The 22,775-nt window shown below is 42.5% G+C and overlaps 1 protein-coding gene across 1 annotated transcript in view; it reads left to right on the top strand.

Moving 5' to 3' along the window:
* CSF2RB (colony stimulating factor 2 receptor subunit beta) overlaps positions 1–22,775 on the top strand; it is a 182,072-nt gene that overhangs the window by 6,387 nt on the left and 152,910 nt on the right. The window contains exons 2-3 of the mRNA XM_086963204.1: positions 380–527; positions 948–1,080. Coding sequence (XP_086819330.1) covers positions 440–527; positions 948–1,080 — 221 coding nt within the window. The 5' untranslated portion in view covers positions 380–439. The remainder of the gene's footprint in view (positions 1–379; positions 528–947; positions 1,081–22,775) is intronic.

The following is a 22,775-nucleotide window of genomic DNA, read 5'->3' as shown; positions in this document are numbered from 1 at the left end:
CAGAATGCGAGAGTGCGCAAGAGAGAGCAAAAAGCAGATGTACATCAACAACTCACCCAGCGACCCACGCACGCTCTCCAACATTCACATACGTAGACAGGCTGTAAGTGAGAAACTGATTGCCCCAGAGAGGAAGAGTATGAGACAAAGACACACCACAGGATGAGAAGAGACGGCAAGAGGCTTTACATAGACTGACACATCATCCAGAGAGGACGCCTGGAGCCAGGCATATCCACCCTCAGCGAGTGCAACGCAGAGCAGAACACTACTTTTCTGCTGCCATGGTTTGGCTGTGCGGGGAGGTCTATTGAACACCCACATCCAAGGGCCCACATCTCCCCCCAAGGTCCTTTTCTCTTCTCTTCTTTGTCGACAGGGCAGCCCGCAGTGACAACAGGACGTGTGGCGCCCAGTGGGCATCAAGGCAAGGCAGACCATGATGCTCGGCATGAGGAGGCACTCTAGCCATTGGATGACACTTTTCCTGCTGCTTGGCTTTGCCAATGGAAAACAGGATCATCAAGGTAGGTCTTTCCCCAGCAACTTTCATGCTGCCCCTCAGTTTCCTGTACACCTTTTACATGTAGTTTGACAGCATCTCAATTCTTTCTCCATTCTTCATTTAAACCTCTCTACTTACCCAATTCCTACTTACTAAAGCAGTAATAATGTTCGCCATTTACAGGGTTTGCTACCTTACCAGTGGCTTCCCAGAACGGCGAAAAAATAGTGTTACTAACACTGCAAATCAATAGCAATCTTTCCATCAACTTTTTTCAATTTTGGAATTTGGTCCACCCGGGACTTAGTTCTTGACCTGAGGAATACATGCATGCACAAGCACATACTCACATGCACAAGTCAGCAACTGACACACAAATCCATTTAGTTTCCTCACTAGTTTACCATGATCTCCCATCTCTTTGTATTGTGCACTCTTACAGGGCGGTCATCACCGCTGGACACCTTGCAATGCTACAATAACTACCGAAATCAGACAACATGCAGGTGGAAGGAGAGTGTGGCTGCCCGCCAGTTTGTGAAGCTTCGCCTCTACTACTGGCAGAATCTGAACATGTAAGTCAAACACCTGTGACATGATGGATTGCATGTATATAGCGCACTTTACAAAAGTCGGCTCTTGGCGCTGGAATGTTTGTTGTATGTATTTAGAGTCCAGGGTAAAGAATTTAAGAAAATATGTAGTTCTACTCCTGCCACCTCCATCCGAGGAGCACCCAAACACCAGGACACTTGCAAATCTGTTCTACGGTTTATCTAGTGGTGAAGGCAGTCCGTACTGATCCCTCTGAATTCTCGAGGTGAAGCCAGCATTCGCCTCAGACACTGTGTGAGATTGGTGCAGGACTTTTAAAAGTCTGTGTGGGTTGTGATACAGACAACCCAGAATTTCTAGGTTGTATGTCAGAATATTGAGCACCAAAATAGAATGGTACAAAAATATCACAACCAGAATATCGACAACCAACATATTGTGCTAGAACCTATCTATATGTAACTATAGGTTTACTACACTTAACACCCCATCTACATACCTTGCAGATGCTGTCGAATGACATATAAATGGAGTTAAGACGAGTACATTTATTCTTATGTATACATACCTTAGTTATATTTTGAAAGTTGATATCCTGGATGCAATATTTTGGTGCAAATTGATGTAAAACTCGCTATTCTCGTTCTATATTGATAGTTTACTTCTGGCCCACTCACTGCAACCAACAAATCTACCAGGACATCCCCTTCTTTCTCCTTGTGGTCTGGTAGGATGGGATTGATTCAGAATGGTCTTTGGGGTGATTTAAGGAAACCACAGATAATCCACCCAAGAAAGGGAGGGCGGGTTGGCACAAGCCCAGGGCAAAAATTCAAATTTGGGCTGTGAAATTCTTGTAATTTTTAGAGTTTTGCATTATGCTTGTTAAATAAAATTCCCAAAATGGCACCAAAACACCATGTTGTGTAATTACACTGCTGTTTGCTGTAAAATTATTGCACAGAAACAATGCTAGCAACCGGACCGCAAGTGGTATGTTTTACAGTACTTGTGTTTGCCACACTAGATTTTTAGAGTAAAATACGAACTTTGTGTTAAAAATTGACGAGAGAATGCATTTCGTGCTAAAATATAGCACTAAATGAACGATTTGTATTTGACACTTTTACACAAATTTCATATAGTTTTCACGCAACTTGGCGTAATTCAGTGAAAGCAAATTAGTCAAATATTGCATACTGCTACAAGGCACACTCCAGTGCTTACCACAGCATTAACAAAGCACAGAGCATGATTTGGATGAGAGTGGTTTTCTTACGATAGCTTCAATTCGATATTAGAGTATTAAGTTCCCAGTCTATGGCATTTGCCTTCTGGAGAGGCAATAGTGATTTTGGGACATCTGTCTTCCTATCTCTTCAGGTTGGCCATCTACCACACCAAACATAACATCTGTATTTGTAAAGCAGACGTTCACCACAAATAGAATAACAGATGTTTATTGTAATCCAACTTAATGGTACTCATTTTATTGACCTCAGAAGATGAAAGGCTGAGGGGACACACCGGGATTTGAACCTGTGACCATGAAGTCAAACACTGGTGCCTACAGTGCGCGCATTCTTCCACTAAGCCACCATACCCGTTTCTATCAAGAAAAGTGCAGTAGTGTCTAGGTGGTTTTTAGTTTGTTTTCTAAGGTTCAGATCCATTTACTCTCCTCATAAAACCATGCCTGAGAATGACACCTTCATTCTCCTGCCTCTACCTAGACAAGTTATGTCCAATGTTGATTCAAATTGGCTTGACTCATGATAAAGTTCCAGTATACGCCTGACAATGTCAAATAATTCTATTTAGATTAACTATCTAATGTTACCTTGTGTGGACATATGGCTTTCACAGACTTATTAGGATCCAAGAGTAAAAATATTTAGTAGGAACTCCTACAAGCACCATTACGTAGGATTTAGGATGGGTTCTTTTATTGTTTAAATTTATTTTAGCCTTCAGCTGTTCCCTTACCCATGTCCCTTCCTTCCCCCATCACCTGCATCAATACCCCGTACGTGTCTCGTTCCATATGTATCTCACTTGGAGCACTCTGCCTCTCCCCCTTTGCTAATTTTGTCACTTCCATTTACCGCTAGTCTTGTCCCTGCACTTTCAACCCCACCTTTGCCTCTCTGTTCTCAAATGCACTGCTTTCTTATGCCCTGGTCATCTCCCAATCACCTGTCCCCTGACATCCAAAAGACTCTCCTCTGTCCAAGCTGGAACCTAGCGTTAGTTAGAGGGGTCCCAGTGCAAGATTTTTCAGAGTGGCAGGTAAAATGATGCATGGCATAACGGACATTTTAGATCATTTATAGAAATTTGATGATTTCTTGTGCCATGTGCGATAAGTCTATACGGCAGCTGCCTACAACGGGCTTAATGCATCATCAGGCCTGACCCACTCTGCAAGAAAAGTCAGAAAAACTACAATGGCGCTTGCATCCCTAGCTATTCTCCTCACAAAAAGAGGCATAGCCATGCACTGGCGAGCCCCCGCAGGACGCCCGGGAGCAGCTTGGGTGGGGGTGATGAAAAAATGGGGGGCAGAGGAAGAAGAGACTCTAAGGGAAGAGGAAGAGAAGGGAACACGCAAACATCCTGTATCCATGGAATGGGTGCAGTTGCTATTCCAATTTACACTGGAGACAGCGGGGGAGAAATGCCTGAAGCCTTGCAGCCCCCACCCCAAACTCCACTCCTGTATCCCGTAAGGCAAATACCAACCACCACTGCATAACGTCAAGACACACATGACAGATGGCACACCCGGAGCGTACCTGACGGGTTCTTGCCCACTCTTATGACAGAGTCCCCCCCCCCCACTTACTCCATAGCACAGACCAGCCAAATTGTAACCAGTCATATCATAAGATAACACAGCGGAACACCTCGTTCACTTCGCGCATCCCCCCACCCAATTTCCCTATCACAGTTGTGTTCTCCTCCTCGGCAGTTCCGATTCCGACCATATTCGATAGAGAAGACGTTCAAGTGTCATAAAGAGGCCAATATACAAGGATAGAGAAGAGGGCGACATACCAACATCCCCCCCTTGAGCTACACACCAAATCAGACACAACAGACCATACCAACATAAGGCGAGACTAGCCACCTGACCTACAGTCAGATAACCCACCCAATGGGCTAGACCTATGATGACATCATAAACCTTGTAACTGTACATGATATTCAAATACTCGAAAATGTTTGTTTAAATGGGCTACTGCTGAAGTTTCAAAGGATAACCTGTATTGTAAAACCCTAATAAAAAAAATTTAAACAAAAAAAAATCAGGCTTGACCCACTATCCCGCAGCGCACGAGGCTGACAAAGTGGATTCTGAAAGGAATATAGGCTGCACACCATACTCAAACATCAGGTATCACAATTACCAGGAATGCACAGCAATGACTACACTTACTCCACATTCTTTTTATTCAGCATAATGATATTTACCATTAAAATGCAAACCACAACCACACATTACATTACAATGCATTACAAGAAATGTCATACATCTACATATACAAACACGTGTGTACATGTATTAAAAAATCCAACTACCCTTGATAACTACTACATATACCTAAACTCTAAAATAGCCCTACTGCCCCTCATTCTTAAACCCTAAAAATTCTTACTCCCCCTTTACAGTACAAATTCCTCAAATCGAAAAACCCCTTACTACCCCTGTATACTACCCATCCCCGAACCCCCCAAAAAAACATTATATACTACCTATCCCTGAACAATAAAAACCTCTTACTACCTCTATACATTACCCAACCATAAACCCTACAATCTCCTCACTACCCCAAATAATCTACTCACCCCTGAACCATAAAACCTTTTTCTACCACTCAACACCTCCCATCCCTAAACACTAAAAATCACTTTCTCCTGAACCTGGAAAAGCTTGCTGAAATAGACGCAACAGTTAAAGTGAGGTTATAGTTAGGTGTTGGAATGAGACATGAGCTAACATTAAAAAAAACACTGAAATATGCCAGTTATAGTTTAGTGTACTAACTATAACTTGCTCCCCACCATGCACTGCTTATGACCTCACATATTACACCAATCATGACATGATATATTATATCTATGATTATATTTAAGCATAGCATTGTTGAAATTACCATCGAGATCCACCAATGATTCGAACAGCGAGCTATAGGCTTTGTGAATGAGGACTATTACAACAAGCTAAATCGTTGGTTGGATGGGTGCAGTGGAGATAAATACTTTTTTGTTATCCTTTACTGTGAAGTGCTTAAGGCTGAGCAAATAGGGTGCTAGGTGGTTATAGAGGGCTGGTGGCAAGACATGACCATGCACACCGGGGGTTGGCAACAAGCAGAGGCTTGGGCGCAAGATTTGAACATAGGGAAAGTCCACCACTGATCCCTTACTGTATGTCGGATGCAGGGTCTGGTCTGACTCCAGGTCGTGTAAACAACCTCATCCGAGTATGTCCAAAACCTGAGCATAGTGCAGTTTGGCCACGCGTGGAGGGGTGTGTGCAGTCCCTCGTCACAGGCTAAGCCCTAGGTCAAACTTGCTTTAAGTATGGCTAAAAAGGCTGATTTTTGCCATTAATACAGACCGTTAGTGGTCTAGTTGTTCATTTAAAAATCTGTGATGAAGCTGCAGCAGAACACTGGGATATTAAATCTAGTTGTTCATTAGAACACTGTGATGAAGCTGCAGTAGAACAACGGGATATCAACTGACTGGCTTCTGCTGTTGCAAGTACATATTTTGCTCAGAATAACAGACTTTATTGTAACATGGCTGAAGAAGGTAGTGTGACCATACAGAATAATTTCTCGCATTTTAGCTTCTGAAGGACCTTCCATAATCTCGATGAGAACATAATAAGAGAAAACTGTTTTCTATCAAACATAGCTCATAATATCCCAGCAGAGAGCGTCAGCATTTTTATAAGGGCAAAAACACAACCAATTATATAACACTACCAATGATGTAAATCGGTTATTACCCTTTACTTAGAATGAGACTCTCAAAACCTGGCATTCACTATAATACATTTCACTAAAGATCATGCCCTTGAGTCATGTAATGCCTGCCACAACATGTTGCCCTTGTTGTGGCCATCAAATTGAAAGGGGCCCCTTTTGGGACCGGACACCGATTTGCCCCTGGGATTTATGGTGTGCTCAAACTGCCTCCTTACATTTTTTTAATTCATTTTCAGGAGGCAGGAACTATGTCCCTGAGTCTTGTAATGGCTATCAAAACAGACAATTCATGTTCTGGAAAGCCAATCAGGATTGATTAGTCCAATTTAAATTGGTCAATCAGAGCATATATGGCTACCAACAGTCCAGATATGCTGAACTTTTTAACCCCTTCATGACTAAACTGAGCACTTCTTTCAATGCTAATTTCTCAAAAACGGCTGAATGGATTGACAACAAATCACTCAAAGTAAATTTGTTCTGCCATTTTTTTAGTGTCGGAGAGCAAAGTTTCTCTGAGACCTTTGTATCTCATTTAAGGGTCGAAATGCCGTCAACACGCTCAAGTAACAGACAACCAATGACACTGTGTACTGATATTATGGAATAATTTTAGTTCTGTTGCATGTTACTATTACATTAGCCATGAGCCTTGTAACTGTTTGTTGTAGCATTGGTACTAATAACACATTGCACTGAGCTCTAGCTTTATGTCCTTAAGTACGATTAACTTCAGTTTATAAAAAAATTGACGTATGACATTACAACGCATGCTTTTACATTGCATGCTTTTACATCGCAGGTTTTACAACGCATGCTGTTACAACGCATAGTGTTGAGGGGTGCTGGATAGTGAATAGTTTAATTTACTATTCCAACTCCAGTCCCCGTGGATAGTAGGGAAGGTGTTGGATAGTAAATGAAATCTATTCCCTATCCTAGAGCGCCCCCCAGCGCAATGCGTTGTAATGGCATGCGTTGTAAGGCTTGCGATGTAAAGGCATGCGTGTGAAAGTTGCGTTGAAAAGGATGTTCCCCTAAAAAAATACTTATCACTTTGACTGAAGCCACTTCTGTGTTACTTGAAAAGTAGGATTTCTTCATGAAGTTATTCAGCCACCTATTACGCAATATATTTTTGTAAATGATACCCATGAGCACTATTGTTGCCTTAAGATTGTGGTCTACCTGGGTTCCCATAGATGTAGGGGTTGGTCTTGTAGCCTGATAAAGACAGGGAAAGCTTAGAGCTCACAGATTTAACCGGGATAAGATTTCACTACTAAAAACAGACCAGTTATTCTATGACAATGTGGACAAGATAGGCACTGTATTAGCTAGAAGGCAACGCTGACGCTACATAATCAGGGTTTCGACCACAGCACACTACTGAATCACCCATCCTGGAAGTTATGGAAGCCATTAAATTTGCACTTGATGAGAGGAAAAGCACTGCCCTCATTTTCTTACAGCTATCTGTGGCCTTTGACACAATTACTCCTCACATTCGATCATTCGGCTTCCCACCAAATTTCTTCTTTTATCGTGTGTCTGAAAGATGTCCTGACTTGTATGCATAAGAGCTATCTTCAGTGCAATGTGGACAAAACAGAGATTCTCTTGTTTGGGAAGGCCAGTAGCCTCGGGAGCAACTTGAGTTGGCCGGAGTATATTCCATCTTTTCTCCCTTCCATGGCAGTAGCAGAGAATCTAGGAGTAAAGATGGATGATAAGCTCTCAATGGAATCCCAGATTGGGTGAGTAGCCTGGATCTATTTTGGTCTGCAATGATCAATCAGGACATTTATAGCCCTGTTACTAGCTCACGCCAGGCGAACAGTAGTTCACGCATCAATAACATCTAGGCTAGACTACTTTAATGACCTTTAAATCGGAATGCTCAATTACTAGATCAGGAAACAGCAGATAATTCAAAACGGTGCACCTCAGCCTAATTCTGAGCTTATCCAGGGGACACACAGTCTCGTCTAAGTGAAGGAAATTGCATTGGGTATCCATCAAGAAGAGAATTTTATTTGAAGTTTTTACTATTGACCATCATGGTTTCTACATGCTTGGACCTAGATATTTGATTAGGAGAATCCCCCACTATAATCCTCAGAGACCTCTTCGCTCTGCCACTGCTTTGCTTGAAAGATTCTTAAGTTTTGCTTGGCAAGGTTGGGATGGTGTTCCTTCATTGTTTTGGCAGGCAAGAGGTGGAACAAACTTCCGACTTCTCTTAGTCTGACTCAGAACTAGGCCTGCTTCAGGAAAGAATTGAAAAATACACTTATTTCCGTCAGGTAGATTCCTGAGGTGTATATGGTGTGAAAGTGAAGCATCGCAAGTACACTCCACTGGAGTAGCTCTGCGTGTTACAAATCTGGCCTCATTCATTCTTTCACTCTAAAGGAAATACTCTTTCAAAGGAACAAGACCCATGTCATATGGCTGAAGAAACGGGACAGCATGTAGGTATTCAGAGGTTTCAACAAGCTGGACACCTTGGGTGAATACCACCAAACTCTCTACGTGAGGCGAAAAGAAACAAAAAAAGATATAGATAATAACTTAGACTCATGCAAATGGGTCAGAGGGAAGCCCTAGAGTCTCCCTTAGAAGAATTGGAGTTCTGAGAAGTACTTAAGTTCATGCCACGAGGAAAGACTTTAGGGCTGGAAGGGTTGTCAGTCCTATTTTACAAAACATTCCTCCCACACTTAGCCAGACCACTACCAGCCATAATTAACGCATCTGAACCATTCCCAACCTCATCCCAATATTGTGTGAAGCAGACATCCGGCTACAACACTTAGTGGGGAAAGACCCAGAAGAATGAGTCTCATGCAGGGCAATTGCGTTACCGAACACTGACAAATAATCTTTATGAACATTCTAGCCAATGGTTTCAAATCATTAATGCTCCAGTTTGTAGATCCTGGCCAGCTGAGGGAAGGCAGGATCAACATTTGGTGTTTAGCCTACAAGTTGGAAAAGATCAGTAAAAAGATAATCCCAGCAATCCTCTTATCTTTTGAAGCCAAAAAGGACTGGGGTTAGGTTAGCTGGCTAATTTCTTGAGGCAGCCCTAGAAAAAAATTGAATTTGGGAAATAGATGAAAAGCTAGATCCTGGCGGGATATGAGTCATGCATGGCTTCAGTGTGAGTGAATGGACAAAGAACCCCCATACAAAAGCAAGATGCAGGGATGCCCTCTTTCCAACCCTCACATTTCGCCCTTGTGGTTGAACCGTTTACATCAACATACTGTCTTGTGAAGACATTGGGCTTACATTCAGCATTCAGAAGGTGTGACTCCTTGCAGATGACATTCTGCTGTCGCTGACAGATCTGAGAAGGTCGCTCCTGGTAGTGGAGATTCTGTAGATTAGTTCAAAGCGGGATGCAAATTTACAGTCAGAAATATTTATTTGTAAGGTATCTATTGCCCCAGTAAAGGCACAATAACTGCAATAGAACTCCATGTGCCCATAAATAGAAAGATCGATGTATTTCCTGGGACTGAATCTCACCAGTCAGTTGAAGTCATGAAGAGGAGTCAATTGGCCAAACCTCCAGAAGAAATTGCTGGAAGACCTCAGATGCTGGAGTCTTCTTAAGGTGTCAATAAACAACAAGATCCACCTCTAAGAGGTCATTTGTGAGCCAAGGTGTAAGTGGCATACCCACTATTTGTTAAAATACCCCTCACAGCCCAAAAGGGCCCTTGGTGTCCTGCTTCATCATCGAGGTCTTCCCGCCCCGCTGCGGGACGGGGCGTGCATACTACTAGAGACTACCCTGGAGCACTTAAATATTGTAAGTGCTATGTGAGGTGTATTTGAGTGAGTGCAAGTAGGGTCAGGGGTGAATGAAAAAGTGAGATTAAAAAATACATGGCCTTATGGTAAGAAAAACGTTTTATTGGTCATAGGCTGTTATTATTAAAAAAAGATGTGCGTCGGAGAAAAACAAATCTAACAATGAGCTAGTTCTCCTGGTGATGTCAACATGTTTCGAGGCCTTGCATGCCTCTTCGTCAGGACGGAATTAGATCCCTCTGTCACTCACTACGGTTGCCATCAAAATGTGCAAGTGTATATACAAGTGAAGAATAAAAGTACAATACCTATGTGGTATGGAAGTAATTTTAGTTATAGCCCTTTAAGTATTTCTGTATCATGAGCTGAAAAAGAAAGGAGTCAGTGCCCCATGAGCTGGTCAGGGCGAGGGGTAAAAGAAACTCTCATTACTGGGCGATCAATCCTCGCATCCTCCCTCGTCCGCGTCCACCACGGAAGCCACGGACGAGGGAGGATGCGAGGATTGATCGCCCAGTAATGAGAGTTTCTTTTACCCCTCGTCCGGACCGGCTCATGGGGCACTGACTCCTTTCTTTTTCAGCTCATGATACAGAAATACTGACAGGGCTATAACTAGAATTCCTTCAATGCCACATAGGTATTGTACTTTTATTCTTCACTTGTATATACAGTTGCACATTTTGATGGCAACCGTAGTGAGTGACAGAGGGATCTAACTCCGTCCTGACGAAGAGGCATGCAAGGCCTCCAAACATGTTGACATCACCAGGAGAACTAGCTCATTGTTAGCTTTGTTTTTCTCCAACGCACATCTTTTTTAATAATACCAGCCTATAACCAATAAAAAGTTTTTGTTACCATAAGGCCGGGTATTTTTTAATCTCACTTTTTCATTCACCCCTGACCCTACTTGCACTCACTCAAATACACCTCACATAGCACTTACAATATTTAAGTGCTCCAGCGTAGTCGCTAGTCGTAGCACGCACCGTCCCGCGGCGGGGCGGGAAGACCCCGATGATGAAGCATGACACCAAGCGCCCTTTTGGTGTGTGAGGGGTATTTTAACAAATACTGTGTATGCCTCTTACACCTTGGCTCACAGATGACCTCTTAGAGGTGGATCTTGTTGTTTATTGATACCATTGACTGGAGGAGGTTCCATCCACCTTGGGGCTTTCTAGCACCACCTCTTCACTCCCCTTTTTGATTTTTGTCTTCTTAAGGTGTCCTGGTTGGTAGGCATCAATGTAATAAAAATAAACATTCTCTCTAGGGATCTCTACCTCTTTCGGTCCCGCATCAGACGTAAATGTGCTAGACAATAGGATAATGTACTTCATATTGGGAAGAGGGTGACCTTGAGGTTCCAAAAAAACCTATATGTTACTCAAGGCTGGGGGCGATCCAAACTTGTTTGTGTACTATAGGAAGGCGCATCTCTGTTTGATCTGGGAGTGGACGATAACACTGAGGAAGAAAATATGGCGCTTTATGGGCTGAGAGGTAGTAGGCCACTCACTGAGTAACTAGCTTGGCTGGAGTGGACCCAGTATCAATGAAATGCAGTTTTAGCCACACCAACGAGGATGGTGCTGAAGTCATTGGCCTACCTGGCAGTGTATCTTCCTGTTGCCAAATATGCCAATTATTACCAACTCAAAATATATCCCCCAGCATTGAGAGGACAAAAATTCTCTTGCTGGGTGGGGGTGGGAAAGGAGGAGAACTGAACCATACAGGACCTCTTCAATCAAGGCCGCATCAAATTAACAATGCAAGATGGATTTTGACATCCCCAAAACAAACCACCTCTAATGCTGTCAGCTAAGACACTTGGCCCTGTACCCACCTAATGCATCATTGGCTACCCTTTTCCTGAACCCATTTGAAAAATACCTGTAGAACCCTTCAAATTAAGTTATTTATACAAAATATGAGTTTTTGTAGAGTTGCTTATTTTGCCATTTTTACAGCACAGCATGCAAACGTAGTTTATTTTTAGTTACATTTTTGTGACTTCATTTTCCTCTGGAATGTTTTACCTGTCAGTTTTTCTGGGGGTGCGAGGTTTCCCTCTACCATTAAAGGGACCAAAATACGCCCAGTTCTGTGGCCCTTGTAACAATATACATGCCTAGATAGAATTTGAATATTTAGGAAATGTTGACCTTAGTGCCATCGAGATGCTTGTGATAAGATTTTTGAATACTGTACTTTTCTCAAGTTGAAAACATGGGTACTGTCATGGTCAAAAGCTCTGCCCACCACCTCAAAAAATGGAGTGTTAAAAAAACAGTAGGTGAGCAATGTTTTAGCCTATAGGCTACAATAGCAAAGACACTATGCAGCAAAAAGCGAAAAAGCAAGGAGCAGCTGCAACTGCCACACAGGGAATCTAGGAGTGGAATACTCTGTGCATGGAAACCCCACAGGTGACATCACAGGGTTCAGTAATGGAATAATAACAAGCAGTAGACAAAGCAGATCACCACAGAGTCCTTTCTTTGTTTCTAGTATAGTTGATCTGCTGGAAGAAAATGCTGCAGCATTAGGAAAATGCCAAAGAGACCCTTGGCCTTGGGAATAACCATAGACAGAGGATGGTCGGTCTGCTTAGTGGAGGGAAAGTCAAAGAAGAGAGAGTCTGAAAAAGAAGGTAGAAAACAGTCAGTCGAAAATCAGTGCTAAAATAGGATTGCGACTCTCAGGACAAGCAAGAGAATCAGAGGGATTTGAGCTGCTGAATGGGACACCACGGGTGGCTTGGGGGTCCCACTCTCAGTCATTCAGCGCTCTATGATATAAAGAGGCGCCCATCAGCAGCTGGCATATGTTTAGCACCTGACAGGGGGAGGAGCTGCCCCATAGGAGTGTTCTGTATGGTCCCCCAGTGGAGGCCTTCGTGAGGGCTCAATTTCCTTAACCATTCATGCCAAGTGCCACAGCAGGAGTTAGTTTAACGCATTTAAAGTGGATCTCAACATCACCGCACTGAAATGCACGGTCACGCATTTCTAGAAATTCTGCAGCGTTGTTCAAGGCGCTTTGCTCTCAGAATGGCACATTTACAGCTTGCGCTCATCTGGTTAATCCTTATGCATGTCCCCCAAAGCAGGCCTAAGTGATGGGACATTAGTCTTGCCTTCCCTAATACACAGGGTTCCTAGGCAATAATTTGCCTACCTGGTTTACATGTGGCCCGTTTAGTTATACTGTTCCTGACATCACTAGGAGTAACCCCTTTACAATGCAACTTACAGAACATATCTGTCTTTAGAAATGCTAATATGGAATGTGAACACTTGCAGCTAAAAAGCCCTGTAAATGTGAATTAAAGCCATGCTGGGGGCCTCTCCTGGTAATATGCCCCTGGAGTTTATGTCTTACATAAACCCATTTTAAAGTGCTCACATTTTGTCAGATTAGAGGAAAGAATCCGGGGGAGTGTACGGTATGCTCAGGGGCAAAATAGTTTGATACTTATGGATCCTTGAAACTGAAATAAAATACTGCTTACACCAAAAGCTATACGCCTACCACTATTTTATGATTTTGATGAATAGCTCATGACAATTGGCGCGGTCTCTCCTCCTCTTCCCCTCCAAGTAACATTAAGCCCACTCTTTCTACAACACACATACAATCAGTTTTCAGATTGATTCTCAATACTCCCAATCAAGGCAGCAAATTAGAGCATAGAAATAATTTCAATAAGTGGTTGCCCAAGAGCACACAATTTGGCTAAATGTGGAGGGTGATTTGAGTGACCACCTCCTTCTAGGCCATTAGAACCACTGTCTCCATTCCTGAACGTTGGTGTGATTGCTTAATGCATTCGGATGTTGTAGTGCTGCTTTGCTTCCATTATACAAATTCGATCATAATGCATTTTCTATGTTGTAGTTTTGCTTTGCTTTATTAATCAGACTATAAAGCATTCTGGATATTGTAGTTTTGCTTTGTTTCCATTAAACCGATTAGAGATTTGTAAGTGAAACATTCAGGAGTGGAGACAGTGTCTGTAATGACCTACAGGAAGAAGATACCCTAGGTGGGTTTAAAAGCATGCTCCTGTTCCCAACCAGCCCACTAGAGCAAAGTTGCGGTGGAGATGATTCTCATTGGCAGGCCCTAGGGACCATCCTTCCCAGGGAAATGTCACCGAGTGTGGCCTCTGCCCAGATTTATATCGTAGTGCTTATTCCCAGCACATTTTTAGCAAAGTGGTGAAGCCAGAATTAAATGTCAAGCCTTCAAGTTCCGTGGTTAAACGTTACTCATTGGATCAAGTGTCTGCCCACCCCAGAGAACTGCTCATCTTCTTAGGGGTTCTATTAATGTGTTTTTCTCTTACAGCACTTGCTACCAATGTTGTGCCTGTTTCTTAAGTTCTCTGATATTTTCAAATAATGTGAAAAAACAAACGTGTGTGAGAACTTCTTTTTTGGGTTCTCTGGATAATGTAATTAACTGGGAAGTATCTGTTGTGGATACTGTTGTTTACCAATGGTGTTTCAGAGCCTATGATTACTTTACTCCACTGTGTCTCACAAAAGGTTGCAATATCTAGCAGGCAAGGTTTGCTCTAGAAGGTGTTAAAGAGACTGGAACTCAAATACAGCATAACACAGTCATTTCACCTAATAATCTCACCAGTTTGTCAGTATCTGATAATCACAAGCGTCCAAAGGTCTTCAACAGTCACATGACGTCTGGGAGGGGAGTCTGTGGACATCACACATAATTTGCATGTCTAGGTCACGGATGGTTTCAGGGTCTCCGGAGACAAAAGAGTTTAGGAATCCTCTGATGGGAAAGATGGTTGGCGATCTTGGATAGTCACATACGTTTTGGTGGCGTCTGGATCAAAGAGATATTGTTGGTGTCTCTGTTCTTCACAGGTGGTTTCAGATTCTCTGATAACACACAATAGTTTTGCAGTCTAATAATCAGATGTTTTTTGGAGCTCTCATATTCACATGAGATTTGGGGGTATATGGTTAGTGTTAGTGTCTCTGATAGTCCCAGTTGGGTTTGGGGTCTGCGGTGACAGAAGAGAATTTGGAAGTCTGTGATATTCAGACATGGTGTGGGCGTCTCTTGTGGTCACATGAGGTTTCAGGTATAGAGATGTCACAGACCGTGTTGGTTTGTCTGATGGTCATAGGTGATTTAAGGGGTGTTTGAAAACACAACAACATTCAAGCAGTCTCTGAAAAGAACAAACGTTTGGAGGTGTCTGACAGTCAAGGTCTGGGTGTGGATCACTGACATAATATCGACTACAAAAATATAGGCCTTTAGAATATCGACTACAAAAATATCGAAGTACTATCTACAAACAGGTAAGTACAAAAATATCGAATCAAAAATATCGTTTAAAAATATGTACTTTATAAAAATATCGAATTTATTAAAATTAATGTAAAATTTAAAAAATATTAAAAATAAATAACTAAAATATATTTAAAAATACTTAAATAACCTTAAAATGATTAAATAATTAATTTAAGTTATGAAAAAAAAATAATACAATTTTATTTGTTAAAACATATATATATTAACATATTATTAAAAAATATACAATATTATTACCGTAGCATAGCAAGAGTGTTTAAATTACTATTCCCACTCCAATGAGTGCAACAGTAGGGAAAGCGTTGGATAGCGTAGCGGTAAAAATTACTATTCCCACTCCAAAGAGTGCAACAGTAGGGAAAGCGTTGGATAGCGTAGGGGTAAAAATTACTATTCCCACTCCAAAGAGTGCAACAGTAGGGAAAGCGTTGGATAGCGTAGGGGTAAAAATTACTATGCCCACTCCAGAGAGAGCAACAGTAGGGAAAGCGTTGGATAGCGTAGGGGTAAAAATTACTATTCCCACTCCAGTGGGTGCAACAGAAGGGAAAGCGTTGGATAGCGTAGGGGTAAAAATTACTATTCCCACTCCAAAGAGTGCAACAGTAGGGAAAGTGTTGGATAGCGTAGGGGTAAAAATTACTATTCCCACTCCAGTGGGTGCAACAGTAGGGAAAGCGTTGGATAGCGTAGGGGTACAAATTACTATTCCAACCCCAAAGAGTGCAACAGTAGGGAAAGCATTGGATAGCGTAGGGGTAAAAATTACTATTCCCACTCCAAAGAGTGCAACAGTAGGAAAAGCGTTGGATAGCGTAGGGGTTAAAATTACTATTCCCACTCCAGTGGGTGCAACAGTAGGGAAAGCGTTGGATAGTGTAGGGGTAAAAATTACTATTCCCACTCCAGTGAGTGCAACAGTAGGGAAAGCGTTGGATAGCGTAGGGGTAAAAATTACTATTACAACTCCAGTGGGTGCAACAGTAGGGAAAGCGTTGGATAGCGTAGGGGTAAAAATTACTATTCCCACTCCAGTGAGTTGATAAGTGTGGCTCAAATCCACCTGAGCGACTTACCTCACTCATCTATCACTAACAATTTAATAATCCAGCCAGGCAGTGGAGAAGAATTAGACACAAATTTATTTAAATAATATTCATCTGCAGATGGGCCCTGTCAGGTCTACACCCCAAGGAGTGCATCAAGAGGACTGACTCCTCTCATCACAGCAATACATTATCACATAGCATGGCAGAGTAAAACCACGCCCAGACTGGAAAAGTACTGGGCTCAGCAGAGGGAGAACAATGAACTCATACATGAGGCATCTGCACCGGCGAAGGCAACAGTGTTATCACCCCTCAAGGACACAGAGCCGAAGCTCTGAGGAAAGAAATGCTGAAACAGGGACTTTCTGCTCATAAGGGAGGGGGGAAAACTGTACCATGAGACATTGGAGCTGCAGAGCAAATGTCAGCATTAGAAATCTGCCTGTCATAGACAAGCTTCTTGTTATTATAAGAAAGTATACAAAAATATCAATAATGGGAACCTAACAGATAGAAGGCAATGTACTACAGCAAGTCTTCTAACTTAGAAGGCAAAAATAAGACAAAAGTTTAACCATTACAGAAACAGTTCTATCCAAATGAAGCTTGCATATAAAGAAAAATAGCTCAGTGGGTTGCAGCACATGAATAATAGGCTGTAACTGCATATTAATTTAGACACATTAGGCTAACATATGTACAACATCATTAGCAGGAAAATTACAATCTATCAGAGTGCAACAGTAGGGAAAGCGTTGGATAGCGTAGAGGTAAAAATTACTATTCCCACTCCAGTGGGTGCAACAGTAGGGAAAGCGTTGGATAGCGTAGGGGTAAAAATTACTATTCCCACTCCAGTGAGTGCAACAGTAGGGAAAGCGTTGGATAGCGTAGGGGTAAAAATTACTATTCCCACTGCAGTGGGTGCAACAGAAGGGAAAGCGTTGGATAGCGTAGGGGTTAAAATTACTATTCCCACTTCAAAGAGTGCAACAGTAGGGAAAGTGTTGGATAGCGTAGGGGTAAAAATTACTATTCACACTCCAGTGAGTGCAACAGTAGGGAAAGCATTGGATAGCGTAGGGGTACAAATTACTATTCCCACTCCAGTGAGTGCAACAGTAGGGAAAGCGTTGGGATAGCGTATAGGTAAAAATTACTATTCCCACTCCAGTGGGTGCATCAGTAGGGAAAGCGTTGGATAGCGTAGGGGTAAAAATTACTATTCCCACTCTAGTGAGTGCAACAGTAGTTCAAGTTCAGTAATTTGTATAGCGCACTACTCACCCAGAGGGTCTCAAGGCTCTTGAGGGAGGTTGGGTGCGTTACTTATCGAAAAGCCAGGTTTTGAGCTGCTTTCTGAAGGAGAGGTGGTTCTGCGTAAGACGAAGATGAGTGGGGAGAGAATTCCAAGTCTTGGCTGCTAAGTAGGAGAAGGATCTTCCTCCCATGGTGGATGTATGGATGCGCGGAATTGCGGCGAGGGCTTGATTGGAGGAACGTAATTGGCGGGTGGGTGTGTAGAAGGATAGTCGTGTGTTGAGGCATTCAGGTCCTAGGTCGTAGAGAGCCTTGTGTGCGTGGGTGAGGAGACGGAATGAAATTCTCTTGTTTACTGGGAGCCAGTGGAGGTCTTTCAGGTGGCCGGAAATGTGAGCATGACGGGGGATGTCCAGTATGAGTCTGGCTGAGGCGTTTTGGATGTGTTGGAGTTTTTTCTGTAGTTTGGCTGTGACTCCGGCGTAAAGGTTATTTCCATAATCCAGTCGACTAGTGACCAGTGCGTGGGTGACTGTCTTTCTTGTTTCGGTGGGGATCCAACAGAATATTTTTTTGAGCATGCAAAGGATGTTGAAGCATGAAGATGAGACGGCGTTGACTTGTCTGGTCATCGATAGGGAGGAGTCTAGGATGAAGCCCAGGTTACGTGCGTGATCTGTAGGTATGGGTGCTGTACCCAGGGCCTGTGGCCACCATGAGTCGTCCCAGGCAGAGGGGAGTGATCCTAAAATGAGGACTTCCGTTTTGTCCGAGTTTAGTTTTAAACGGCTGTTCTTCATCCAATTGGCTACTTCTTTTATTCCTTCGTGTAGATTGGTCTTGGCGGTGTTTGGGTCTTTGGTGAGGGAGAGGATCAGCTGGGTGTCGTCTGCGTAGGAGATGATGTTGAGGTTGTGTTGTCGCGCGATGGATGCGCGGGGGCTCATGTAAACGTTGAAGAGGGTGGGACTGAGCAATGATCCTTGTGGTACGCCGCAGATGACTTTGGTGGCCTCTGATTTGAAAGGGGGGAGGCGGACTCTCTGGGTTCTTCCTGCGAGGAACGAGATGATCCAGTCCAGAGCTTTTCCTTGTATTCCGACATTGCTGAGGTGTTGTATGAGGGTGTTATGACAGACTGTGTTGAAGGCTGCGGAGAGGTCAGGTAAGATGAGGGCAGCTGTTTCTCCGTTGTCCAGTAGTGTTCGGATGTCGTCTGTAGCAGCAATGAGGGCGGTTTCGGTGCTGTGTTTGGCTCGGAATCCAGATTGTGAAGGGTCGAGGGATTTGTTGGATTCGAGGAAGGCGGCGAGCTGATTATTGACGGCTTTCTCGATGACTTTGGCCGGGAAAGGGAGGAGTGAGATGGGGCGGTAGTTCTTAAGTTCAGAGGGGTCTGCTGTGGGTTTCTTCAGGAGGGTGCAGAGTTCGGCATGTTTCCAGCTTTCCGGGAAGGTAGCGGAGTTGAAGGAGCAGTTGATGACATCGCGGAGATGGGGTGCGATGATGGAGTCTGCTTTGTTGAAAATGTGGTGGGGGCATGGGTCGGTTGGTGATCCTGAGTGGATGGAGTTCATCAGGCGGATGGTGTCTTCAGTAGTGATTGGGTTGCAGGCGCAAAGGTTGTGAGAGTGCTGTTTTGGTTAGGAGGTGGGGGGAGTGGTCTGATCTTCAGGCTGGTTGTCAAAGCTGTTATGTATGTCGGCGATTTTGTTGTGGAAGAAGGAGGATAACGAGTCGCAGAGGTCTTGGGAGGGAGTGATGTCGTTGGTGCCGGCGATGGGGTTGGTAAATTCTTTGACGATGTTGAATAGTTCCTTGCTGTTGTGAGCGTTGTTATCGAGTCGGTCCTTGAATGCTGATTTCTTGGTGGATTGGATCAGTTGGTGGTGTTTGCGGATGGCGTCCTTGAAGGTGGTTAGGTTGTGAGTGGTTGGGTTTTTTCTCCAGGATTTCTCAAGGGTACGACATAACTTCTTGGATTTCTTAAGGTCATCGTTGAACCAGGGGGCCTTTTTGATACCTTGTTTGATCTGGTGGTTTTTCAAGGGTGCTAGTTCGTCCGCGCTGTGGGTGATCCATTGTGTGACTTTGGTGGCTGCTTGGTTTGGGTCCGATGAAATGGCAGGAGGCTTTTGGTTAAGCGATGTGAAGAGTTGGTCGGTGGTGATTTTGTTCCAGTTTCTTCGAGGAATAGGTTGTGGGGGGTTGTGAGTCGTGGTCTTTTTGTAGCTGAAGTGGACGCAGCTGTGGTCCGTCCAATGAAGCGCTGTGGTGTGATCGAAGGAGATGTGTTTGCTAGAGGTGAAGATCGGGTCGAGCGTGTGTCCGGCTAAGTGGGTGGGGGTATCAACAAGTTGTTTGAGACCGAGGTTGGCAAGGTTGTTCTGAAGGGTGGTGGTGTTGCTGTCGTTTTTCTTTTCCAGGTGGAAGTTGAGGTCTCCCAGTAGGATGTAGTTCTCGGATGTGAGGGCATGTGGGCTGATGAAGTCAGTGATGTGTTCGTTGAATTGCGTGCGGGTTCCTGGTGGTCTGTAGATGAGGGTGCCTCTAAGTGTGGTCCTGGGGTCGGTGTGGATCTGGAAGTGAAGGTGTTCGGAGGCCACGAGGTTGTCGTCGGAGCTGGTCGTGATTCGGATGTTGTTCTTATGGACGATGGCGATGCCTCCTCCTGTTTGGATGGTGCGGTCTTTACGGATGATCTTATAATTGTCTGGGATGGCTATGGCGATGTCGGGTGCTGAAGGGAATGTCGGGTGCAGGAGGGAAAGCGTTGGATAGCGTAGGGGTAAGAATTACTATTCCCACTCCAGTGGGTGCAACAGTAGGGAAAGCGTTGGATAGCGTAGGGGTAAAAATTACTATTCCCACTCCAAAGAGTGCGACAGTAGGGAAAGTTTTGGATAGCGTAGGGGTAAAAATTACTATTCACACTCCAGTGAGTGCAACAGTATGGAAAGCATTGGATAGCGTAGGGGTTAAAATTACTATTCCCACTCCAAAGAGTGCAACAGTAGGGAAAGCGTTGGATAGCTTAGGGGTAAAAATTACTATTCCCACTCCAGAGAGTGCAATAGTAGGGAATGTAAATACTTTATATATTATTTAAAAAAATATAAATTAATATCTATAAAAAATGTATTAAAAATAATTACCAATTTAATATAATATAATAATGAATCAATTACAATTACAAATTAAATTAATTATTACAATTAGTTACCTAATAATACTAATTAATTACAAATTAACAATTAACAATTAAAAATTAATTAACAATTAATTCAAATTAAATACAATTAAATACATTGAATTATTTAATTAATTATAAATAAATTACTTCCCACCCTATTCCCCTGTAAACCCACAACTCGCTACAGAAAATAAATTAGTAAAATTAACATAATTAGCAATTAATCAATTAAATAAAATTATTTGGCAATTAAAATGTAATTAATTACCCATAAAAAACTTAATTAACAATTAATTCCAAATAAATACCAATAAATAATTTAACATATTTCATTAATTATAAATAAATTACTTCCCCCCCAATTCCCCTATAAACACAACCTGCTGCAGAAAATAAATTAGTAAAATTAACATAATTAGCAATTAATCAATTAATTAAAATTAATTGCCAATTAAAATGTAATTAGTTACCAAATATAAATTAATTAACAATTAATTAAAAATGAATACCAATAAATACATTTACATATTTAATTAATTTTAATTAAATTACTTCCCACCCTATTCCCCTATAAACCCACAACCAGCTACAGAATTAAATTACGCAAAAATAAAAAAAACAAAATGCATTAATTAAAATAAATTATAACATAAATACACACTTTTCACATATAACATAAAAAACACTATAAAAAAATCGATATTATTAAAAATTCGATAATTTTAATAACCTATATTATATAATTCGATATTTTAACTTTCTATATTTTTAACATTCGATATTACATTACTTACCTCAAAAATGATATTTTTGATGTCTATATTCTGTCCATTCAATATTTTGTCCATTCTATATTTTGAACTCAATATTATGTCCATTCGATATTTTTTACTCAATATTTTGACTGTTTACCTTAGGTGTCTCTGATTCTCATAGATAGTGGCTCATCTCTGATGATCTCAAACGTTAAATGGACTTTGATAACACAATAGAGTTTACGCAGTCTCTGATAATCACAGAAGGTTTAGAGGTATCCGACAGTCACACAAGATATGGAGGTCTGTGCATCTCACCCAAAGTCTTTGAAGACATGAGAGTTTAGTAGTCTTTGATGTTCACAGCTGTTTGTGGCATCTCTGATGGGCACAGCGATGGTAGCCTCTGATGGGTGCATGTTTTAGTGTGCCCAAGTGATTCCCCACCTTTCCGGTCCTCTTATCTGTCTTCAGCAGATTATAAGACCTCACCAGAAGTTTCCTGTGAAAAGGGGAAGGAAAGCCTAGCAAGAGGAGAGAGAGATGCTGATCTGTAGAGCGGCTGCTTTAGGAGCAGTGTTCTCTTTGAACTCCGCGGGAAGGGGCCTTTCTTAAGTTGTTGACCCCCAAACTGTATTTGAGACCTGGTGGGCCTCTTTGATAAAAATAATATATTCAATACAGCGCCACCACCATGGGTTACAAGGATTTTTCTGGTCACAAAGGTTTCCATGACATTAGAAAGCAAGCTCCTCCAACTTGAGTCTGAAGTATCCCGGCATGTTTTCAAAATTACCTTTGTCTATGTAACTGATTCCTATTTAGTTTAACTCTTTAATTGATATTCTGAATCACCAAGGTATGCATGGCACTTGAACTCACAACCCCTTTCATTGACACATACACAGATCCGGCCAATGCTGGCCAAGGAACAGGGCAGAAGCATAGCTACTTTTTGAGGTCACAGACTCAGCGATGACATGCGAGAGGAGGTTCTTAATTACTTATGCTACATGGCCACTTTCACCCTCCCTTCAATTTTTTATCTTGTGTGCCCCCTGATGGGAAAGAGATCTTCTGGTTGGGGATATGTTGTATAAAGTTAGTCATAAAAATACCAGTAGCGGGCATATCTTATGAACCTCTTGGAGTGGATGGGTTCTGGACCTTCCTTCCTGGTATGGGTACGCCTTCTCTACTTTGGCGAGAGTTGGAGTTAGCAGGACTCTATCAGAGGAGTTCGAACTAAGCAGGGGTACCTGTCAAGGA

This window comes from Lissotriton vulgaris, chromosome 1_1, assembly GCF_964263255.1.
Source record: "Lissotriton vulgaris chromosome 1_1, aLisVul1.2, whole genome shotgun sequence".
Lineage (NCBI taxonomy): Eukaryota > Metazoa > Chordata > Amphibia > Caudata > Salamandridae > Lissotriton > Lissotriton vulgaris.
The sequence above is the reverse complement of the archived record's forward strand: the minus strand, read 5'-3'. Positions and strand labels throughout refer to the sequence as shown.